We start from the raw sequence: 26,482 nt of genomic DNA on the forward strand, positions 1-26,482 counted from the left end.
GTATTCTAGGTGTGCATCACATTCGCACGACCAGTTATCATCCAGGTTCTAACGGATTAGTTGAACGGTTCCATAGACAGCTCAAGGCCGCTCTACGTGCCTCTTCATATCCACAGTCTTGGACTGAATTTCTGCCAATTGTGCTTCTTGGTTGTCAAGGCAGACCTGGGTTTTTCTTCTGCAGAGCTACTGTATGGTACCACACTGGCTTGGTACGGTGTTGGTGCCAGACACTTCACAGCCCCATGATCCGGCGTCTTGTGTCGCCAGACTTCGCACTTGTTTTTCAAATCTTCCGCCCATGGTTTCCCGGGAACAATCTCCACCCTCTCATGTCCCACCAGATATGGACTCTTGGTCGCATGTTTTTGTTTGAGACGACTCTGTCGAGGGACCTCTTGTTTCTCCTTATAAAGGACCTTTATATGTGCTTTCTTGCACACCCAAAGTTTTTACCATCGAGATGAATGGTTGTACGGAGACCGTTTCTGTGGACCGACTAAAAAATGCATATTTTGAGGTGTCTACATCTTTCGATGACACCGCTGCCACACCCACCTATGCACCTTTGACAACACCACCTACACAGGCACCTTTGCCACTACCAACGTCAATGTCACCTTCGTCGTCGAAAAGTGCCTCGAGCAAACCTTGTGTTACCAGGTCAAGCAAAACTGTTCACTGGTCCAAGAAACTTTCAAAAACAATTTACATTTGACGTTCTCTTTTCTCTCCTGGTCCATTTCATGTTTTACTCTTGGACGTTTAAAAAAAAAAGACTTTTGTGCCTGTTTATTTCTTTTTGCATTAATATTTATTTGAGTTGTCATATTGTGTACCACATCTGGGTGATCGGTAACCATCTTGTTTTCTGGAGCCACTACAATCTTCTGTTTCGTGCTTCTGCACTCGAGGGGGAGCTTTGTAGTGACGGCATCTTAGAAATCTCCAGCACGGATGTGCAGGGTTGGAATCTTCTGGAAGGCCTGCCAGAAGTTCCCTCATGCGCAGAAAACTAGCAGCAGCGAAATTTTCCTATATCTCTCTTTTTGACGCTAGCAGCTGAACGATACAGACGTGTCTCCAGCAGCTCTATCGAGTTGCTACGTCGTGGCGCATCCCCGGTATGCATGAACGGGCAGGATTGACTCACTCCACTAGACCACTGCCTATTCGCCCAGAGGAAGGAAATGTTTTGTATTACGAATCAAAGAAAAAATATTTATACTGTTGAAGTTAACGGAAAATCTTGAATCTCTCTTCAATTAATATTTAATGTAAAGGATGCAAACAGCACCCATCCAATGCGGGAATCTCTCATCCTGTTACAGGAGTATTTCAGGACACTAAATAATTATCAGTTTATTATTCTCTTAAACCAATTAAAAGGATTTTATTTCTTTCAGGTTACCCATGGTGGATAAAGCGCTGACACAAAAAATGAAAAAACATGCAGTTATTGCTGTGATATATGTGGAACACATCAATGTAGAAACCATCAACTTTCTACATGTTTTAAGATCTTTTGCACACAAAGTTCAGATAGAAATGGAAGACTCTGGCAGGGATATTTCAAACGTATCAAAGAGAAAAAGCTATTTTAAACATTTTTACATTATAACGACACTGCAATTCATCCAATGGGTTCAAAACATTATTGATGATGATCTCAAAAAATCTATGAGGGCTATTGCCAAAAACTTTTAGGTGTCAGAACAGACTATCAAAACTAGTGCATGAGAACATTCAATACAAGTGCTGAGGAGAGGCCAACTGGTATCTGCAAAGACACAGAAAAATCTTTTGATCCTTGCCAAGTGGTTACTTAACAAGGTTTAAATCCTTACAAATATGGCATGCTTTGGTTCTTCTCTGATGAAAAAATCTTCATCCACAGCCAAAAGTCTAACAGGAGAAATTCCTGATGGTTAAGTGCAGATCCTTCTGTTTTCATTGAATGATTCACACCAAGTTTTCAGCAATTGTGATGAATTTAGGAATGGTTAGTGGTGAATGTCATGTCATAACACCTCACATCTTTTGACAGGATTTTAGAGTTAATACTACTGTATATATTGAGCTGCTGGAGACAGATCTGTTAAGTCCTAGATGGATTAAGTATGCAATGGAAGGCCATATGTGCTTCAATAGACTTGGCACTTACAATCATGTAACACCAAACTTGTGGCCTCCAAACTTGCCAGATTTAAACCTCATGGACCACTACATTTGCATCAAGAAGCGAAGATCTCTAATTATGGAGGGAACATGTGGAAGGGGCAGATCCAGGAAAATGTGGATGAAGTGGTGAGAAAGAATCTTCAGATGTTGGGCCTCAAAGAGGAGATGACAGGTAACCAAGACTTCTAAGTGTTTGCTTTGCTTGAGAAAACATGCTAAGCTAAGTAAAATTCAGGCAGTCCATGCCTACAGGAATATCTTCTGCATCCCTCTCTCAGCCAAGAAATCCTAGTATTGCAGGCTTCTGGGTGCTAATTTCACATAAAAGTACCCTTGGTGTTGCCAGGTAAAAGTGCCCATGCCAATGTTATGTAAAAGCACCATTGCCAGTGTCACATAAAAGCACTTGTGCCGGTGGTATGTAGAAGCGTCTGTGCCAGTCCTATGTGCTGGTGCCATATAGAAGCATATAAAAGTGGCTGGCATTAAGGAAGGGCATCCAGCAATAGATATCATGCCAGAACAGACAAATGGAGCCAAGGCAGCTCTCCGGCTTGCCAACTCTTGTCAAATCATCCAACCCATGCCAGCATAAAAACAGACATTGAAAGAGACACTGATATCCATCTTCATAATACTGTTGCTTCAATGAAGGCTGCCATTGTCTAGTTGATGTCCAAAATTAATAAGGAACATTAAAATGCAGGCATGTTGACCGTGCACTGGAGCAGTCAACAAAGCAGAAGCTGGATTCAGATTATAATCTAAAGAAACTTATGAAGATCATGTGCAGAAATTTTTATTTAAATATCTATGGTTTTTTACTGGATTAGAGTTGTTTTATTACGTTTTCAAATACGTTCTCGCATCCTCTGTGTGTGGGGGGGGGGGGTGACAAGAGTCGAGAGTAACAGATGGTTAGAGATGGGGAAAGAGGTGAATGTAGGGTGTGATGCAATTGATGAGAAATACCAGAATGGAAATAGCAGTGACTCCCAAAGGAGGACTGATCAGAAAGTAGAGAAGATGATGTACAAGGTATAGGCATGGTAGAGAGGGAGATGTAGACATAAGGCTGGCTATAGTGAGTGGGGCATCATGAATATGAGAGGGAAGTGAGAATGATAGTAAGTATGAGAGATATTAAAGATGAGGTATGGCAGAGGAGATATAGAGGTAAGTGAAGACAGAAATACGATCATGGAAAATAATATGAGAAGGGGAGAAAACAAGAATGAACAATGCAAGAGATAACTGGTAGTACTAAGAATGGTGGGAGGTGATATGTGCTAATTCTGTTCTCAAGAGATTACAGTAGCCATGTAGTGCCATTGATAGAAGGATGATGGAGAGAAGGGTGTTAGGGAGATGAGATGCAGGGAATGCTTGACAGAGCAGAATGAGTGCAGGAGCAGGGCCCAGCATGTACAGGCATAAACGAAATGCTTTTAGGACCTCATTTTTGTTGTGATGGTTGGCTATTCTCAAGCATAGTGATTCCCCAATTAACTCAATCCTTTGTCATATTTTTCATGAAACTTAAGCTGAGATCGTCCTTCACTACTTATTTCAAGTTTTCCTGCATCTTTTTGTCTGAAAACTTTATTCAACTTTCAGTGATCTATACTTCTTTATACAGCTGTCCTCATCCATACACATCACATGTCTATATTAGCACAATGTTCTTTCTTGCACACTAAGTCTGATTCTTTTATGCCTAGATTTTTCTTTCAAATCATTTGTATTATTTCATTTATGCTCAATTATATTACATCCAACAGAACATGCTTGTCTCACTTATTTCCAGTCTTCTAAAATTCTCTGCATTCATGGTTCATGCCTCATTACTATACATCATTACAGTTCTAACACAAGTGTCATACAACCTGTCCTTCACTCTAAGGAAAAATATCATTGTTGTCAGCTGTGGTAGTAGCTTCTTGTACTTTTTCCATCCCTTCTTATTCAGGTTATTACTATACTTTCGGAGCAACCACCTCCAATGTTAATTACGTCTCCTAGGTAACAAAAGCTATCAACCACTTCCAGTGAGCCATCTGGGAACTGAAGAGAGTCCATTTCTAGAGCACTCGTAGTACATACTACTCCAGTACACCAATCACATTCAAAGCTCATGTTCTGTGATACTCTGCCTGTAATCCTGCTACATTTCTTTCATGCTCATAGCTTACATTGAGTATGGCATATGGAGTTCATTCCTTTTCTGTATATCCAACAAGGCCATTTCCTAGAAGGTAAGAGGGATTATCCTCTTTCTTACTTACTAAAACCTTTGTGTTTGCTAGGTTTACCTTGAGACCTCTTGATTCTAGGTCTACTCTGTCACATGTGAATTGTGCTTGGATTGTCTTTGTAACCTTCATAGCCAGATATTTTAAGCATCTCTGCAACTATTCCTGATGGACTCATGCCATCTCTTCCTCTTCTTGATCACTTTAATTACTATGGTACTGCCAACTTGGATTGCTGATCCCTGTGAAGAGTCAGCATGAGGTATACCCTTTTTATCCCATGCATTCTCCATGTTCAGTAGTCTTTTGTAATAACACTCCCATTAAACATTCTTGTCTTCTATATCAATGGTGACTATGCACAAAAAATGTGGTTGGCATTAAGAAAGGTATCCAGCTGTAGAACTCATGCCCAAAGTTGACATTAGAACTTGATGCAGCTCTTTGTCAAACTATCCTACCGTGCCAGACTGGAAAGCAGACATTAAATGATGATGAAAATATTCATACATACACACACACACACACACACACACACACACACACACACACACACACACACACACATATATATATATATATATATATATATATATACTCTTTACATAATGGGGGAGCATGACCAAGCTAGGTGTTGTACTCGCAATTGCAAGATTGTGGTTTCAATTCCTGAACCAGATGCTGTATTGTGTTCTTAAGCAAAATACTTCATCTCACATTGCTTTATGATCACTTAGATATTTGACATGTGGTACACCATGTACTTCTTCAGGCAATGTCGAGCTGATGGAGCGAGTGATCTAATGTACAGCACATACATTTGATCACTATAAACAAATCATTTGTTCTGGTTGTTCAGCAAAAACTGAACACTCGTACATTGTCTTTAACAAGAGATTCCATCATTATACATATGTGACAGACAGACAGATATAGATATTTTCTTATATATATAAACAAATATGAATATATATGTATCATCATGATCATCATTTAGCTTTTGAATTCTATGCTGGCTTAGCTGGACAGTTAAACAGGATCCAGTGTGACAGAAGATTGTGTCTAGCTCTAATGCCTGCTTTTGTATGGTTTCTACAGTCACTACTGAGTGCTTTTTTTCCCCCCTGATACTGGCAATAGTGAGGTCACCAATAACTCACAAGACAAGAACCCCTCAAAAGAGTTGAGTGCAGCACTGAAAGAGGTGTTGTTGTTTCCATTGTTAAAAGATATGACAGAGAGACAGAAAAATTGTCTTGCTGTAGAGGAGTTATCTGTAAAGGGAGAAAGGAAAGTGAAGATGAGGGGTCAGGACATACTCTGAAGTTACAAGAAGGATAGAGAGGGAATAAGAACAGAGAATCAAAGAATTCTGGGTGGGTAGATTCGTGAGAGTGTGAAAGGAGTGATGGACAGTTAGAGATGGAGATAAAGGGGAATGCAGTGAGTGGTCAATGTGGATGGAGATGTGGTCAATAGTGAATCTCAGGTTTGTGGAGAGAGTAAAGGAAGAGAGGAGGAGATGATAGGTGGAAATACATCAAAGTGGGGTGGGACATGGAGAGCAACAGTATAGTAAAACTGTAGATAGATGAGAGATAGGGAGATATTACATGGGAGAAAGAGAAGATACACAGAAACAGATATGAAAGTGAAAGGTATGTAGGGGTGGATACAGTGAGGGACAAAAATGTGGGGCATTGATGAAGGTGTTTAGGGGAAATAAGCAGTCACTGGAAAATAAAATGATAAGGAATGATGTTGAGAGTGTAGAGTGGACGACAACAAAAGTGGCTCCAAGGAGAGGGATATCTGGTAGCAGAAAAGGAAACACAGAATATGAGCAGTTCTGATCTTATATTATAACAGCAGCTGAGGAATTTGGGCCAAAGTTAGAAGTTTGAAGGCATGATGGGTGTTACAAAGATGGGTTGTGAGAAGGGCTTGATAGGTACAGCTGGGTGCAGGGGCAAAGACATTAACAATATGCTTTTAGGACCTCATTTTTTATGAGACAGACAAGGCTTCTTGAGCACACTGAATCTATAATCATCTCAGTCCTTTATGCAAGGCTCAACAACCTGACACGGGTCTGATTTCCTGAATCTTTCATGAGTTTCATCTACATTCAACAGTCTGTACTTCTTTATGCAGCTGTCCTCATCCATACCCATCACAAGACCATATCAGCAGTCTTCTCTTCTGTACACCACATCTGGTACCTCTTTTGCCCAATTTTTCTCTCAGCATATTTGCACTTTGTCATTCATACACATTAATCTGGCACATCCAGCAGAGCATGCATGCTCATCTCATTTCTTTCACGTATTCTTATGCCCTCTGCAGTCATGTCCTCCGCTTCACTTCCATGAAGCATTAGAAAGAGAGAGAGGGAGAGAGAGAGAGAGAGAGAGAGAGAGAGAGAGAGAGAGAGAGAGAGAGAGAGAGAGAGAGAGAGAGAGAGAGAGAAAGAACGAGAGAGAATCTTTTGAAAGAAAATGTCAAATTCTTACCTCTGGTATTGTTGCTTTGTATCGTTGATCTCCGAAAACTGGAGCATTATCATTCTCATCAAGAATTATTAAGTAACATGGACTACCTACTGAACGATCCTGAATTTAAAAAAAAAAACAGATATTCAAATATTATAATTCCATACAATCTCAAAAACATAAATTCAATCTTGTTGATGTGTAAGCTTCTCTTCAATGTAAGTAATTTTACATCACAAAAAAGCATGCATATGATAATTCAACAGTTTTACAATCATTTGTATGAACTCATTATAAAATACATTATTGGAACTTATTTTATCACAGGTGCTGATAATATAGAGGATAAGACAAATTAATTTTGAATAACAATATATATTTCACAAGCAAAATAGCTAGTTGGGAAATCTCTATAAGAGATGAAAGTAGTAACTATACTGAGAAGCAATGTTTACTGCCACTTCAACATGGCTGTTTCACACAAAGGAGCCTTCCTCTTGGGGTTAAAAATGGTAGTAACACCAGTTCATTTGAAACAGCCATGTTGCAGTGGCAACAAACATTACTTCTCAGTATAGTTACTAATTTCATCTCTTGCAAAGATTTTCTAACTAGTTACTTTGCTTGTTGCAAGATCAGTGACTGAATTTCACTTACTTTTCTATATATTGCGAACTAGGGGTGAATTGCTGCTATCACTAGCAAACAGGTGTCCAGCACTGAGGATGGGCAAAAGTAGCCCAAAACTAGACAGTCTCCTGGTCCTGTCAAGTCACTTAAAGATAGTAAAAGGTTCACACCCTTGCTTGCAAAATATATCAGGTGCAAATTACTAGAGGATGCTTCCTCTTGGGGTTAAAGAATGATAGTAATATCAGTTCATACAGAACAGCTATATTGAAGTGGTGACAAGCATTACTTCTCAATATATATTTAGTCGTATCTTGGGAGAGTCAATCTGCCAATTAGAACAACACATTCAGGTTCAATTCCACTTCTTTATACTTAGTCAATTATTTAAACATCTATCTATCAAACTAATGATCACTTGTTTAATGTATTGGTTAAACCAGTGGTTTCCAAAATGGGCAGTACCATTCATCTGGGTGGAGTGGAAAGATCCAAAGAGGCACTGAAAAGAAAGGGGCAATGGAGAGCAATGCCCTACCTTTACTTTTCAATGGTACATTCAAGTTTAGAAAATACTGCTCAAAAATCAATCTGGAAAATGTTTTAGTAAAACTAACTTCAAGAAGCAAGAACAGAACAAAAATTTTTTTTGAAAATCCAAAAGTTAACTAACAAAGCTGGTCATAAGATTTTAAAGAAAGTTTTCCAAGAAGATGTATACATAGGACATTGAACAAAAGCAACAGCAACAGTGAGAAGAACAGATCATCATCATCATCATTTAAAGTCCATTTTCCATACTGGCATGGGTTGGATGGTTTGACTGAGGTCTAGAGAGCCAGAGGCTGCACCAGGCTCCAATCTGATCTGGCAATGTTTCTACAGCTGGGTGCTCTTCCTAATGCCAACCACTCAGAGAGTGCTTTTTACACGCCACCAGCACAGGAGCCAATCATGTGGGCCAGGCATCGATCATGTTTGGATAGTGCTTTTTACATGCCACCAGCATGGAGCCTGTCAGGGGGTACTGGCATTGGCCATGTTCAGATGGTGTTTATCAGGTGCCACCAGCATGGGGGCCAGTCAGGCGGTCCTGGCATTGATCACATTAGGATAGGGTTTTTTACATGCCACAGCCAAAGGAGCAAGTCAGTGGGTACTGGCATCAGCCATATTTGGATGGTACTTTTTATGTGTCACTGGGAAGGAAGCCAGTCAGAGGGTACTGGCATCGGCCACGTTCTGATGGTGCTTTTTATGTGCCATTGGCACAGAGGCCAGTCAGGTGGTCCTGGCATTGGCTAAGTTCAGATGGTGCGTTTTACTTGCCTCTGGCACAGGAACTAGTCAGAGGACACTGGCTACAGCTACGATTTTGGTTTTACTTGACTCAACAGGTCTTCTCAAGCATATCATATTGCCCAAAGCATCAGGGGTATTCTTAACTGGGCCAGACATGCATGACTGCAATCTCACATTAGTTGCCAGGTGTTCTCAATCACAGCATATCTCCAAGGGTCTTGATCTCCTGTCATTGCCTCTTTGAGGTTCAATGTTCGAAGGTCATGCTTCACCACCTCATCCAATGTCTTCTTGTGTCTACCTCTTCCACAGGTTCCTTCCACAGTTAGAGAGTGGCACTTCCTCACACAACTGTCCACATCCATACTTAATACATGACCACACCAATACAGTCATCTCTCTTGCACACCACATTTGATGCTTCTTATGCCCAACTTTTCTCTCAGAGCGCTTACACTTTGTTGTGTATGCACGCTGACATGAGTGATATACTGCTGAAACAGTACTGCTCTGTTTTTAGCAATCTTGATATGGCCAAACTGGACTGTATCAGTGATGTTAATCCTCAACATAATATATTGGACATAACATTTGGTGCCCCTGATGTCTTAGCAGCAATAAATGAAATCAAATACAATCCAGTAGTAGGCCCTGATAGGTTCCCTGCTTGTGTCCTGAAGGTGTGCCAACACCAATTTGCATTTCCTCTTGCTAATCTGTGGAGGAACTCACTGGATTCTGGTTATATTCCTGAGAACTTTCTGTCCCAGTCTGTTTTCCCACTTTTCAAAAAGGGTAACAAGTTCCTTGCAGTGAACTACTGGCTGATCTCACTCACCTCTCAAGGTATTTGAGAGGGTGGTGAGGTCACAGATAACCCATTTTCATGAAAGCAACAGACTGCCGAACTCCAACCAAAATGGGTTCCATAATGGAAGGAACGGCCTAACACAGCTCCTGCATCACTTTGATGACATTTTGAGAGCTTTGGGAGAGAGCTCAAATACTGACGTCATCTACCTTGATTTCAGCAAGGCCTTTAACAGAGTTGATCATAAGATTCTCTTGAAAAAACTATCCAACATTAATGTCTCTGGAAAGTTACTACAATGGATCAAGTGTTTCCTGACAGGCAGAACCCAACACATTGTAGTTGGAGGAGTAAATTCAAGCCCAGCCAAAGTTTGTAGTGGTGTTCCATAAGGCACTGTGTTAGGCCCACTTCTTTTCATCATCTATATCAATGACATTACTGACATCATCAAGCACAGTAACAAGATCCAGAAGGTCATCAACTGGCACCCATGATGGTGGCACATAAAAGCACCCATTACACTCTCAGAATGGTTGGCTTTAGGAAAGGCATCCAGTCGCAGAAACCACGCCAAATCAGACTGGAGTCTAGTGCAGTACTTCAGCTTACCAGCCCAGGTCAAATCATCAAATGAATGCCAGCATGGTCAACAGATGTTAATGATGATGATGATGATGATGACAACGAAGATGAAGATGATGATGATGACGACGGGCCACTCTTAAAAAGTTAAGTATTAGAAGTATATATTCTTACCGTAAACTCAGGAGTAAACTGAACATATGAGTACTACAAAATAATACAAAGAATTATGTTGTCATTCAAGAAATTAATGTTTTATTATAAATACATAAACAATAGTACATATATCCAATAAAGGCAGAATATAAGCAAAACCTTAATTCAACAATACTCTTCTCTCAATTATCAAGTTATATTCTCTCTATGTTGTTGTTAATAATATCACACTGTCTCTGATTCTCACCAAGTTGGTTGAAAGTACCTCATCCAGCTTAACTTACTCATCCAACTTAACTAACCCTATACCTCATCCAACTTAACTTACCCTATACTTCAAACAAAACAGAAATCCTTCCTCCCCAGATATACATCCTTTAAGTACTCCTCCTTTTCTGCCTGTTTTTATCTCCTCAGCCTCACATTTTCAAATATTCCAGCAAAACATTAACTTCGTTGATCTTCCTACCATACTTTACGCAATTGTCAAACGTTACTTTAGTAAGGGTAAAACAAATGAAAACTCTGCTGTAAATAAGATCAAAATTCTCAATAAAAGCGACAAAAAAATAATGCATAAACTAGTATCATACATAATTCTTTCTACTGTAGACACAAGACCTGAAATTTTAGGGGAAAAGTGGCTAACTGATTACATCAACCCCAATGCTCAACTGGTAATTATCTCATCAATCATGAAAGGATGAAAGACAAAGTCAACCTCAGCTGAATCTGAATCTGGAGGCTGGAAGAAATGCTGCTAAACATTTTGTCAGTTGTAGTAATGATTCTGCTAGCTCACCGCCTTAACTAGTATCATACATAATGATACTCGAAGTAGATATTACATAATGATTATCTCAAAAAAAGGGAAAAAATAAATAGAAGGCCATGAATCTACTAATTCATTTAAAACAATAAACTGCTGAACTAAAACAACTTTTTAGTGAAAGTATGATGGTAAAAATCATGGCTGTATAGCTACAAATGCAACTTACACACTGCCTAGATACTGAATATATAGAACGCTTTATTCACCAACACTCTGCAACTACAGCACTACAGTTAAATTATATCTACTTTGTGTTTCTTATCATTTTTACAGTTTTTGTCATGTTTCTTTCTCTTGACCGACTACTTTTCATTTGTTTCTACCCCAATCAGATCACTTTTAATGCCTTTTCCCTTTTTAATAATTTAAGCTAACTCTGAGCTATTGATGCTTCATCTGATACACTATACCAATATACTTTTGCATTTTCACACTATTTTTCTTTAATACAACACTTTATTTTGTTAAGATCCATTTTATTGGTCCTTGAGGAAATAGTGGTTCATTTTCAAATCTGCTTCAAGCCTAATACTTCCTACAATAGTGATTCACTTCAAGAGAGACATGGTCTCTACAATAAAGCAGATCGTCTAGATGTTTCATTACTCAAAAATGAAAAAGAACCTTCCTGAGGCAGAAGATGTTCCAAGTCCTTCAAAACAACCTCTCTATCACTGGTATCATGATAAACACACAGTCTACTTTTGAAGTAGTAAACGTAACATGCTGCTCGATTTTAAACCAGTTTCTGGATATTTAGATGCTTTTAGCATGGTCCAGGCTGTTGCTGCAATTATTCAAACTATAACTCAATTTAAGGGAAAGCTGAAATCTTGACACTTGATTTTCCCTTGTGACTTCATATAATCCGCAAGATATTGCACTTTCGAAATTGCACCTGAGACTTCTCATTTGTTATTAAGAAATCTCTACTAACTTCCTACAATCTTTGTATCTGACATTTCTCAGTCAACATGACAAAATTTTGTACAACATAATTCTCTTCTTTCCTCCCCATCTCATTTATAGTCACCAAGTGCAAAACCTTCTGTGTTGACTTTTGTCTACCACCACTCACAGATAGTGTGTTCTCAAATGGGCTTATATTCTCAATTAACCAATGAAATTTTAAGTCTCATCCCATTCTCAACTGAGTGACTACAAGTTTTATAAATAAAGATAAATGAAAATGCCCTTATCAACAATGCTGTTTTGTTTTTTATTCATTTTATTTCATTTTTATTATTTATTAATGTCAGCATGTGGAAATTATTTCAAGAAGTTTTGTACATACCGAAAGTTTATCTCTGTCAATTGTTTTTATAGTAACCAAATCGAACTTGGTACATGTTGCAGTATTAGTACAAGAAGTATTATTTACTACTTTTAAATAGTTCAGTATATCTCCATTTAAAATTAATTTAGGGTTACCAGTTCCAGTCACTTCAACAGTTACAACAACAGTGCCTGAAAAAGAAAAGTTATTATTAGTAAAATGATAGCATTTAATTCACGGTATACTCAGCATTTTGTTTTTCTTCATTTTTACTGTTTTATAATCAATATTTGCATTCTAGAAAAGATAAGATGGCATTTATTGAAAACATTTCTTTTTGTAGCTGGATGCATTTACTACAATGATTTTACCAGTCAAGCAAACTGGAATGACACACTTTGTGCCTTGCTTAATCCTTTACCTGTCAAAAGCATTTGCATAAGTTTGTCCTAAATGTCTACGATTGTTTTCAGACTTTTAGTTAACTTTTGTTTCATATACTCTGAGTAAAATAAAACTCTCTTTTCCAAAGTCCCAAGCTACTCTAGTGGAAGAAAAAATTGGAAATATGTATAAAATATGATGTATGGGCTGCAGGAAAATATATCTTATGTTTTCCATATGATACATAGGACAGGTAAATGTTTAAGGAAATAAGAAAATGCTTCCAGTAGGAAGATTTTGAAATCATATACAAACAGCCATTAGTCCAGGATGTTAACCCCACAGCACAGTCACTGTGCTTCTCTAATTGATTAAAGATTATAAACTATTTTGAATACTATGAATCAAAAACATTAAAACATTAACTTGTACTTTGGCTAACTGCATTTTCATTAGTCATTTCTTAAATTATCAAAAAAATAATGTTTTCTGAATTACACTGAACCAAGATCACAATGTATACACTAAGTGAGTATTTTTGTTCTGCTTTATTAATATTTGAAGGCTCAATTTATTCTGCTATTGATTCCAGTACAACTCATAGATATTAAAGCCTTTGTTTCAAATATTATTATGACTGATTTCCAACAAGCTTCATTTCAGTTGACATTAAAATAGCATGTTATGCATGTGACAGATGCAGTTGATAAATATTCAACTATCATGCCTCATTTGATACTTTCTGTTGTGCAACTGGTTTGATATTTGGTATAAAGTCTGCTTTTACTACTGTCCTCTGGCTAAAATTTGTGGTCTTTCTGATGATTATTGTATGACCTTTTTTGTGTATTTTATTTTCCCTTTTATGTATGGGCATATTACTTCTACATGATTGAACTAACAATAGGCTACATCTTACTTTAACAGTAATTGCTTAGCTTCAGATTTTATGGCATTAGCAGACAAGAAATAATTTTTTCCTTTGACAGGACGACAATATGTTGCAGTTAAGATTACCAGATAATCTAACAGATAATCTTGATGTTGAACTGAGATATGTAGAGTCTATTATTTAAAACTTAGTGTCCAAATAAATAATGAAATGCTCTTTGTTGCACTGAACTCGATATTTATGAATAAATAATCCAGTATCATATCTTTATAGAAACATACACATGTACATGTTTGTGTGTGTGCGATGGGGGGGGGACTCTTTAGTATTGGTAGATAAATGCTCTGATACTGGTAGCATAATAAAATGCTCCCAACCAATGATGATGATGATGATGATGATAATAAGGGTAAACCCAAATTTTTAAACATCATAGCTATCATGTCATGCATCAATGACATTGACTTTAAATCTGATATAGCCACATCAGTTAGTCATTAATCTACACATGCTAGAATGATTGTATGTTTCTGTGCATTTAACAGTTTGCCTAAATTGAATAATGAAGGATTTAAAAAGCAATATATCTGTGTGAAGTTCTATTTAAAAATCTCTTATGGAAATTATTTTGATGTTGCAACAGGCTCGTGGGAAGTTTTGATTTAGCCATATACAATGTCATACATCTATGTATTATGAGCTATTATTTATGGCTGAAGTGGCATTTGTGATACATCATTGATAGAAGACTTACTCTTTTACTTGTTTCAGTCATTTGACTGTGGCCATGCTGGAGCACCGCCTTTAGTCGAGCAATGTTGGGGGGACAAACGTATACACACACATACATACATACATACATACATATATATATATATATATATATATATATATATATATATATAATATATATATATATATATAGAGAGAGAGAGAGAGAGAGAGAGAGAGAGAGAGAGAGAGAGGAATTCAAGACAGGATGCCCCTGGGAACTCCTCTATGCTGATGACCTTGCACTAATTGCTAATTCACTATCAGAACTAGAGGAGACGTTTCAGGTGTGGAAGCAAGGACTAGAATTGAAGGGCCTTAGAGTCAACCTCACTAGAACCAAAGTCCTAATAAGTAGGAAGGTAGATAAAACACAAAACCCTTGAGGTAGATGGCCCTGCTCGATCTGTAGAAAAGGCGTAGGCAGAAACTCTATAAGATGCACCAAGTGCAAGCTTTGGACACATAAGAGGTGCAGCAATATCAAAGGAAGGTTAACTAGGAAGTTAGTTAAGTATGTAACAGATGTTCAGGAACAATAAACACTGTGAATTCTATCTAGTATGTTCATACTTATTCTTCCGAGGTCTGATTTAGTAGGACAAATTAGTCTAATGGCAGGATTAATATTGAAATCTTGTTTATGATCTTTTAGATTAAAGTGTGGAGTGTTTGGAGTATATATTTCTGTGCGGTCTTCGATATCTAATTTTTGCATTGGAATGTTCATCACTTAGTATATCTAATTGTGATGGGTTAGTTATTTTATAAGATTTGCATAATTCATTGTGTATAAAATCATTGTATTGGGTGGGAGTAATGGAATATAAATTCCCAGTTTTATCTGAGAAAACATGTATATTAGGTGATTTTTTAATATTTTTTGTTATCTTATTTAGAGTTGTTTGATATTTAGAATGAAATGATGAAAATTTTATGGATTTTATTAGTTCTAATATTTTGGTTTCGAAGTCAATTAACAGTGAGTTTTGTGGAGGGTTTTTATAGGATTTGAGTCCATAATTATTATTATTATTTTGGTATTTCCTATTTTCGTTGTTGTCGTAAAAGAATGCCTTCCATCTCATTCTTTTGATTAGGTCATTTGTTTTCTGTAGTAATAATAATAGGTAAGTGTCATTAGATGGAATTGGTATATCTTTCAGTGAAATCCCTAAATATTGTTTTTCCATGTTGAATAAGTCCAGTATTAAGTGCTCGTTATATATGGAGCCGAGTATAACTATTATAGGGAATATTCTAAAAGAATATGTAACTGAACTTATATTGAGTGCTCTATTATTTTGAGCAAATAAATATATATATATATATATGTGTGTGTGTGTTTTTATATTATTAATAAATTCATAAAATTATCAATAATATTCTGAGGAAATCAATATTTAATATTTCGAAAGATATATATCCAATATGACATGGTAATATAATAAATTTAAAATTTAAAATATACGAAATATAAATATAAAAATATATATAAATATGAATGTAGATTAGATAAATACCAAAAATTACCTAAGTGGAGCTCAAATAGACAAATTATATGGTTTACACCTCCATTTTCCTTAAAAGTCAAAGGCTTAGCAAAAAAATTTCTTAATATAATTAAAAAATGTTTCTCCACAGAACACAAGTATCACCACATATTCAATAGATCATTTTTTTTTCTACGACACCAAACATAGGATCTGTTATTGCCAGTTCAAATAGACGAAAAATTCATACATATAAAAAAACCCACCATAATAACAATAATGTTAATAATAGCAATAATAATGACATCGTAAATAGAAGTGCAAATAAATATAAGAATATAAATACGCAAACCCCTAATAATAATATTGATATAATACGACCGCAAAAACATAATAAATACCATATAACTGAAAAAAGACAAAATATATCAATAAACCCAACAATACAACCTAATATAAATAAAAACAATTCACAAATATTGAATACACATAACTCCAGAATAATAGACACTACAACAAATTCTATAAATAATACTTTATATACCACTAATAATAATATGGATAATAATAACCATTCACCACAACAGAGATATAAAAATAATAATAATTGCTCATGTAAAAATTAAAAAAATATGTCCTTTACAAGGCAATTGTAAAAGATTGAATATAATATATAAATGCATAGTCACAATAACTAATAACTCACATAAAATGGTATACATAGGGAGCTCTATTAATTTTAAACAAAGATATCTGGCACATATACATTCCTTTAAACCAAATACAAATAACAATACAACCTCATTAGCTACATATATACAAAAACTTAATAAAAATAAAATTAATTATAAACTAGACTGGTCAATAATAGATTCTGCCACACCATACACACATAAATCAAATACTTGCCATTTATGCACATTAGAATCACTGAATATATTACTATATAAACTAGATAATTTAATAAATAATAGATTAGACGCGATAACATCATGTAAACACAGGTATTATAAAACCTTCAATTATAATAAATCCCAAAATAAGGTAAAATAAAAAACACATGTGTGTATTTATATGAACATATCTATCGATTATATAAAAAGTGCACATATGTGGGTGTATGTGCCTATGTATATATACATATATATATATGTGTGAATATTGGATATATATGCATGTTAAACGTAGATACTTAATAAGGGAATTCTAATGATAGCAATCTATAATACCTTCATAAAAATATTAATTAATTAAAATTAAAAATAAATGCTTAGGAATTTGATCTTAGATTCTAGTATATTACTTCACGGAGGAAAAAAAAAAATTATACTATATTAAAATTGAATTTGAAATGGAATCTTCTGACAAAAACTCTTTATATACAATATTCTCAAGTCTAGCTAAATTTAATGATGAAATATTTGCAGTGGATGAACTTTTAAACATTGATCGGATACATAGGACTACCAACATATCCAACAACAAGATGAATTTTACCGAAGTCTTATATACATTCAAAAAAATATACCAATTTTTATTTAAAAATATATATCACTTAAAATTTCAACATCATCATCATCATCATCATCATCATCGTTTAATGTCCGCTTTTACAGGAGGATTAATTTTACAATTTATTTAAAGGACAGTATACACTTTAATATTTTTAATTTTTTAATATTTTTAATATTTTTTAATTAATATTACATATACCATTAGTTCTTAATTCATCTCCAAAGAGCGGAATTACTGATAGTATGCTGATCTTTTGATCACATTGTGATTATATTAATATCCGCGAAACGATCGTCAGATGTTTAATTTTTTTAATTTTAGTTTTTTTTAATATTTTAGACTTTATAATATTCATGCTTAATTACGCATTTATATTCACATGAATCTTTATCTACATTCATGTTTTTATATATATCTATATTTATATTTATATTTCGTATATTTTGAATTTATTATATTACCATGTCATATTGGATATATATCTTTCGAAATATTAAATATTGATTTCCTGAGAATATTATTGATAATTTTATGAATTTATTAATAATATAAAAACACACACACATATATATATATATATATATATATATATATATATATATATATATATATATATATATATATATGACAGGCTTCTTTCAGTTTCTGTCTACCAAATCCACTCAAATGGCAAGGCTTTGGTCGGCCCGAGGCTATAGTAGAAGACACTTGCCCAAGGTGCCATGCAGTGGGACTGAGCTCGGACCCATGTGGTTTGTAAGCAAGCTACTTACCACGCAGCCACTCCTACGCCTATACACAGCCACTCCTACTTATTTACAATAATTATCAAAGCTTCTATATTTACATTCTGAATGTAAACAAACTTGGTTTCTCTAATAGATAAAAGCAACTGATTTGGATGGATTAAAATCAGAGGGTTACTTTAGTGAATTGGTATCATGACTGTCTTGCGGGTGGCTTTCTGCCTTGTTAACAGTATTTAGTATTTATAGCTGGATTGGTATTCAAGATACATCTCATATAGAAGACTTACATATTTCTTGATGTTTCCTCATTTTATATATACATACATACATACATACATACATATATATATATATATATATATATATATATTGCTGCATCCAAGAAGTAAGGTGGAGAGGAGATTCCGCTAGGTTCCTCACAGGCAAAGAACACAGGTACAAGATTTTCTGGGCAGGGAACACTGACGGGGTCAGGTGCATGGGAATACTTCTTGCAGAGAAATGGGTTGATAAGGTAATCGAGGTTGTCAGCGTATGTGATAGAGTACTTAAGATTAAACTAGTGCTTCACCATAGGTTCGCTACCGTCATCTCGGCCTATGCCCCTCAACTGGGGCTACCGGATGGGCAGAAAGACCAATTCTATGACACCCTCTTGCAAACTACCTCATTGACAAATGACAGGAACCTTCTCTTTGTGGCTGGTGATTTCAATGGTCATGTTGGACAACATGCAGGGGACTTCCATGGCATACATGGAGGCTATGGCTTTGGTTCCCGCAATGATGAGGGAACCAGACTGATGGAGTTCTGTGATGCAATCGATCTTATGGTTTGCAATACCAACTTCAGGAAACCTGCCTGTCACCTAGTCACCTATCATTCCGGCAGGCACACTAGCCAAATTGACTACATCCTCGCCAGAAATAGGGAAAGAGGACAGCTTATAAATGCCAAAACCTTCCCTGGCATAGAATGTACTCCTCAACACAGATTAGTAGTTAGCGATTTCGGGATCAAGGCTAAATGGATGCCCAGAAGTAGACCAGCTTGGAGGAGAAGGGTTTTGAAGCTGAAAGATCCTGAAAATGGACAGAGATTTAGAAATGTCTTACTTGAAGCATTTGACGAAATAGAAGGGGATATAGCATCACACAACGTGGAAGACAATTGGAGGTTTCTATGGGACAACCTGCAGAGAGCCACCGACCAGATCTGTGGCTGGTGCAAAGTCCAATCACGACCCAAAGTAACATTGTGGTGGAACAATGTGGTTGACAGGGCTATTAGATAAAAGAAACAGGCTTGGAACGACTGGAAAAACAGAGGTAGCAGGGAATTGTATCAGACTGCCAGAAGGGAAGCTAGGAGACAGGTTTACTTAGCTAGAGGGGAAGCAGATAAGAAAAAATTTGTCAATGTTCTGTGCCATGAGGACCAAAGACTTGAAGTATTTCGTGTTGCAAGACAGTGTGTGTGAGACAATCGTGATGTCGTAGGAGAGAAATGTGTCTGCTTGAATGATGGTCCACTTGCACTAAACTAGGCTGCAAAGAGAGAGGTTTGGAGACACCACTATGAAAGGCTGCTTAACAAAGAGAATGAATAAGAGGAAGAGAGTCTGCTGCATGTCGACCCAACAGAGGGACCAGCTATCATAATTGACAGTACCTTGGTAGATAAAGTGATCAAGAGCATGAAGACAGGGAAAGGCCCCGGCCCATCAGGAATCACTGCAGAGATGCTCAAAACAATCTGGCAGTGTTGGCTATAGTGTTGAAAATGTGCAGAAAACAACCTTTGCCACAATCCAGGGGGAAAAACTAGTAGTAGTTGATAGCTTCCACTACCTATCTGACCAAGTTTGTAGCGGGGGAGGGTGCACTGAAAGCGTAGCTACTAGAATAAGAATAGCCTGGGCAAAGTTTAGAGAGCTCTTACCTCTGCTGGTGACAAAGGGCCTCTCACTCAGAGTATAAGGCAGACTGTATGACGCATGTGTATGAACAGCCATGCTACATGGCAGTGAAACATGGGCCGTGACTGCTGAGGACATGTGTAAGCTCGCAAGAAATGAAGCCAGTATGCTCCGATGGATGTGTAATGTCAGTGTGCATACTTGACAGAGTGTAAGTATCTTGAGAGAAAAGTTAAACCTCAGAAGCATCAGTTGTGGTGTGCAAGAGAGACGATTGCGGTGGTATGGACATGTGGCAAGAATGGATGAGGATAGCTGTGTGAAAAAGTGCCACACTCTAGCAGTTGAGGGAACCTGTGGAAGAGGTAGACCCAGGAAGACCTGGGATGAGGTGGTGAAGCACAACCTTTGAACTTTAGGCCTCACCGAGGCAATGACCAGTGACTGGGACCTTTGGAAATATGCAGTATGTGAGAAGACCCGGCAAGGCAAGTGAGAGCATAATCTGTGACCTCTGCCAGAAGTGCAGCTAGCTCACTTATTCATAACTTTACTTCATTGGACACTAAAAACTCTGCTTGCAAAGACCTGTTGAGGCAAGTGAACTTTCAATTTGAAATTTGAAGTCTGAAATCTGAAATCGAAATCGAACTGAATCCGACGACTGGTACCCATGCCAACCTCTCCTTCATTGGACACTAAACTCTACTTGTGAAAACCTGTTGGGGCAAGTGAAATCGAAATCGTAATTGAACCGTGCTCGATGACTGGCACCTGCGCCTGTGGAGCACTAACAGCACTGACCAAGCGTGTTCATTGCCAGAGCAGATGTCTGGCTTCCATGCTTGTAGCCTGTAAATAGCACCATTTGAGCGGAATCATTACCAGCGTCACCTTCTAGCACTTGTGCTGGTGGCACGTTAGAAAATCATTCGAGCGAAGTCGTTGCCAGTGCCACTGGACTGGCTTCCGTGCAGGTGGCACATAAAAAACACATTTTTGAGCGTGGCTGTTGCCAGTACTGTGTGACTGGCCCTCGTGCCGGTGGCACGTAAAAGCACCTGCTACACTCTCGGCGTGGTTGGCATTAGGAAGGGCATCCAGCTGTGGAAACTCTGCCAGATCAGATTGGAGCCTGGTGCAGCCTGCTGGCTTGCCTGTCCTCAGTCAAATTGTCCAACCCATGCTAGCATGGAAAGCAGACGTTAAATGACGATGATGATGATAATGATGATGATATATATAAATATAAATATAAATATATATATATATATATATATATATATATATATATATATATATATATATATATATATATGAAGGCAATGGTGTAGCTGCAGTTTATCATTCTTATCACTCTTTTCTAGATGTATTCTTATGAAATACATTCATACTGTGTTTTTAAAAGATGCAAAATTAAACAAAAATTTCCTTACCAACTTTTTCATTTTCCTTTACATATATTTGTTGAGGCAAATTGCTGGTGGCAGCTGACATAAGAAAATAAAATATTCATATTGAAGCATTTGGTATGGCATATGAAGCATTGGTTGAAATAATAAAATAGAAATATAAAGTAGTATAATTCTTTTACGATCAAATTTATAATAAACTATTTACTGTAGCTTGCTGGAAAGGTAAATGTACCATATACACTAGTAACAAACAGAAAGTTTGATTCAATTTCTATTTGATCAATTTTTTAAAAATGACTTTTTCATTTAGATATGTAGAACTATACTGTTTTTATAGTTTAAAACCAGTAGGAGGTAAAAAAAATTTAAAGAGACTTGAAACTGAAATTAAAACTCAATTTGAAATTCAATTTAATAAAAATTCAAATATTGATGTTCAGATTTGGATCTATTTTCAATTCAAATTTTGATTTCGGCTTTTTTACTTTTTTAACGTAAAATCTCAAAATTCCAATTTCTATTCCTCAATGGGAAGAATTTTTGCAAACAGCAATCAAAATTTTAATTTCTTGGAAAACATAATTATTTTAATTAGAATTACAAGATTTAATTCTCATAGACTAAAATTAAAATGGTACAGATCTGAGATATAGATGGCTCATTTAGCTGACGGTACTCATTACACCTATGATTTCTAACTATAGATGGATGCCACCAGATCCAAGACACATTACAAGAAAGAAAAAGCCTTTAGTAGTGACCCTCTTATGAGGTCAGTATGTGCTTTTTTTTTTTTAACAATAAATCATTCAATATGTTGGTATTTTTATGCTGCTTACTTCAAGTTTCATGCTTAAAAAGAAGAGATAAAGCAAAACAAAGGAAATCTCAGAACAAATATTGGGTTTACATTTTAATCTATAACAGGAAATTGTCATTGTTGATTTGCTTTCTTTAGTCAGCTCAGCATTTTAAAGGATCAGTCAATTAGTTCTCTAGCTGTAAGAAGCCTAGAGCAAGGAAAGACTGAAAAATCTTGTGGCAATAGGAGAGCAGCAAACCAGCAAGCAAGAATACACCAAAGAGCAGCTACAAACCTACACTCAAAAGGTTTAGTCCTTCTCTGTTGAACTGAATCAGCAGTGAAGTACACAAGCCTCTTACTTAACTGGACAGCCAATTTCAGGACCTTCTCAAATACAGACTGCTTCAGCTAACCCTGGCAGGAAATCCTTGGTTAATAAGGATCCCATTTCAGCAGATGAATAACAAAAAATGCAGAAAAGATTACTAATGTACTTGAAATGTATGCACCCTTCTCATCAACACCAAAGTAGACACACCAGAAAGATGAAGGGAACAGGCTGCATGAGAATCGGTTTGCTATAAGATGGACATAGTATTTAGTAAAGTACAGCATCCAGATAAGGGCCAGCTAATGTAACTTAGCAGAGGATAAACCTTCCAGAGTGGTTGGAAGTGTGAGAAGCATTAAAATGCTGGTATCATTTTTACCAACAAGTAACAGTTTGGACAGAATGGTGTTGCTCTATAAGCAAAGACGATTACCTGACAATCTTCATGCTTCCACTGATTATGTGGTGACCCTCAAGCTTCCATTCTCATCAGTGTCTATATTTCAACAGTATCAAACCCAAACAACACAAAAAAAGTTTTGCAAAGAACTAAACAGTCTCTTGAATGCTATCCCCATGTTGGAGAAAACTGTCCTTCCTGACAACTTCAACAACACGGTCAAAACCAGCTATGAATTCTGAGAGGAGCTATAGACAGGCATGGCATCGGAAGCTGCATCAGCAATGGGTTCCTGGTTGGGCTGATGCTCTATCAACCCACCTAACAAAACATCATTATTGCATGCATGCTCCAAGCACTGGCACTAAATTATGTCATCATCAGGACATGGAATCAAGAGATGACGATGACAAGGTTGTATGTGCAATGCTGGTTTCTGGTAAGACCAATGCTGGAAAGATCATATCAAGACAATAGTTTGTTCAGAGGTTCAATGTTTCCAAGCTCAAAAATCAGACAATCTTGGCCAATTTCTTCACAAACTTAGACAGCAGAGTGATTCATACTTCACATCAGGAAAAGGTAGCATTGAAAATCTATGAGCCTCCTTCAAAGAGCACATTGACCCAATCACTTGCAACACCAAAACTGGATTGATAAAAATGACAAAGAGATCTATAACTATGTGAGACCTGAAGTGATTTTGAAATGCACTGAAGTCTGACTATAGTCCATAGTCCTTTGAATCACGTCTTCAGTGCTAACAGCCAAACATTTCTCACAAAGAACAGCAGACGTTGTAGAGCTAGACACACTATTTTGATAATGTGATCAATAGGCCATCTTCAGTCAATGAGTAAGTTATAGAAGAAATTTCAGGCCTGGGATGAAAGGGCCATAAAGTTAATTTAGTAAATACCAAAGTCCTAGTAATACTAGTTAACAGAAAAACAAAAAAAAATTACTAATCCCTTTAGGGAGGCTCTGCTCAATATGTAAAAAAGGTGAAGGTAGAAATTCTATATGATGCACCCAGTGTCGCTATGGACACATAAGAGGTACAGTTGAATCTCAGGAAGGTTAATAGAGAAAATACTCTTTGCATGTGACAGATGTGCAGGAGAAATAAACACAAAGAACACACAGGAAATAATTTTCCACCAATGCCCAAGGGGATCCTTAGATGTAACAGATAGGTTTTGTTACCAAGTGACCAAAATTAGCAGTGGATCAGGATGCTCTGGAAGTGTAATTGCTAGAATAAGAACCAGCTGGGTAAAGTTCAAAGAGCTATTACCTTTTTTTGGTAAGAAAGGGCTTCTTCATCAGAGTGAAAGGTAGATTGCATGATGCTCATGCATGAAGATCTATGCAACATGTGGGCTGTGAAGGATGAGAACAAGCATAAACTAGAAAGAAATGAAGCCAACATGCTCTGCTGGATGTGTAAATGTGTTGAGAGAAAAATTGGGTATAAAAGTGTCAAATGTAGTGTGCAAGAGACAAGACTGTGCTGGTCTGGTCATGTGACGTGTATGGATGAAGAGAGCTGCATAAAGCTGGTGGTTGATGACTACTGATACAGGCAAATTATTGTAGATGTTGAGCCACACAGAGGTGATTACGAAGGAGTGAGATGACAGGCAGTTTGCTGTACTTGAGAAGATTTGTCCAGCTAAGTAAAATTGAGATGCTATCCCACCCCTGACAACTCCCACCACCATACCAATCCAAACACTTCCACCCCTGTTCACTGCTCATTATTTTCCCCTCCTCTCTATCTCCCACTGTCATTTCACTCCCTCACAAACTTATCTGCATGCGATTTGTCCCTGTCTCTGTCAAATCTCTTCCCCATACCATCTTCTAACACTTCCCTCTCTCTACTTGTGTCCACTCACTACAATCTCTCTCCTCTATTTCCCACTCTCCTTTTGCAGATTAATTCACTTACCCACCCACTCACCTTATCCAATATATAAATTGATTATTATTAAGAATGTAAAAATCTTCTTTACTGTACCTTCAACTGTGCTAAGCATCACCAACAAACTAATGAAAAGGATGAAAAGCATCTTGTACATAATTTTGTTACTGAAACAAGATTTAAAAAAAGAGATAAAATATTATTTCATGTATTTTTCATTTTGAATTTATTTCATTCTTTTTTTTTTTAATATTTTAAAATGTCAAAAAATCATGCAGTCACATTAAATATATTATAGTATTTAGTTAAATTAAGGTAAGTTCTTTCTTTTTTTTCCTCTATTAGAAATATCCATTAAAATGTGAGATTAACTTTGTTACCTTTAGACAATATTTTCCAGAAATGACCATCTCTAGACTTCCTCACTTTTGGCACAATGCCAGCAATGTTGGCACAATGCCGACAGTTTTGGGAGAAAGAGCAAGCTAATTACATCAACCCCAGTGATCAACTGATACTTATGTTATTGACCCTCAGAGGATGAAAGACAAAGTTAACTTTGGTGGAATCTGAACTCACAATGTAAAGATGGACGAAATACTGCTAACTGTTTTGCCCAACTAATGATTCTGACAGCTTTCTGAAAGTATCGTTCACCAATTATAGAATACTCCTACTTACATATTGTAATCATGCCTTCTTATTGTTAAGTGAACTCAGTAATCAAGGGGTTTGCTTTTGTGCCAATACATAGTACTGACCTAATAATGGAATTGGAATATAGAAGCAAGGGCTCTTTTATATTAGCAGGGTAAGAGTCTCAATGCATTCCATTAGAGTTTCAAGTTTTACATTATCTGTATTTTGTGTACAATATAGTACAATGTGTACTCTAAAGTGCAATATGTGCTATATAGTTCTACTTCATACATACTGGCAACAGCCATGCTCAAAATGGTGTTTTTTACATGCCACCTGCACAGGAGCCAGTCCGCAGCACTGGCAACAGCCTCACTTGATTGGAAGCCAGACAGCTGCTCTGGCAATGATCACGCTCAGATGGTGCTCTGAGCGCACCACTGGCACAAGTGCCAGTCATCAAATTTGGTTCAATCATGATTTCGATTTCACTTGCCCCAACAGGTCTTCACTAGCTGAGTTCAGTATCCAATGAAGGAGAGATTGGCATGGGTGCCAGTTGTTGAATTTGGATCGATTTCAAGGATTCAATATGACAATATCCAGCAGACGGTGTTCGATTACACGAACTGTCTGAAAATCATAGTCCCAGAGTATCATTACTTTTCCATCCTCCTGCATAACTTTACTTAATACATGCTCATACCAGTTCTCTGTTACTTCATA

General features: G+C 36.8%; 1 protein-coding gene across 5 annotated transcripts in view; it reads right to left on the reverse strand.

The window, feature by feature from the left end:
• LOC106883464 (cadherin-87A) overlaps positions 1–26,482 on the reverse strand; it is a 227,101-nt gene that overhangs the window by 146,566 nt on the left and 54,053 nt on the right. For all 5 annotated transcript variants that reach the window (XM_089347729.1, XM_089347732.1, XM_089347728.1 and 2 more), the window contains 5 exons: positions 25,214–25,284; positions 21,676–21,729; positions 12,536–12,708; positions 10,428–10,460; positions 6,947–7,045 (listed from right to left, as the gene is read on the reverse strand). In XM_089347729.1, the coding sequence (XP_089203855.1) occupies positions 6,947–7,045; positions 10,428–10,460; positions 12,536–12,708; positions 21,676–21,729; positions 25,214–25,284 (430 nt within the window). The remainder of the gene's footprint in view (positions 1–6,946; positions 7,046–10,427; positions 10,461–12,535; positions 12,709–21,675; positions 21,730–25,213; positions 25,285–26,482) is intronic.

This window comes from Octopus bimaculoides, chromosome 2 (genome assembly GCF_046866305.1).
Source record: "Octopus bimaculoides isolate indiv1 chromosome 2, ASM4686630v1, whole genome shotgun sequence".
Lineage (NCBI taxonomy): Eukaryota > Metazoa > Mollusca > Cephalopoda > Octopoda > Octopodidae > Octopus > Octopus bimaculoides.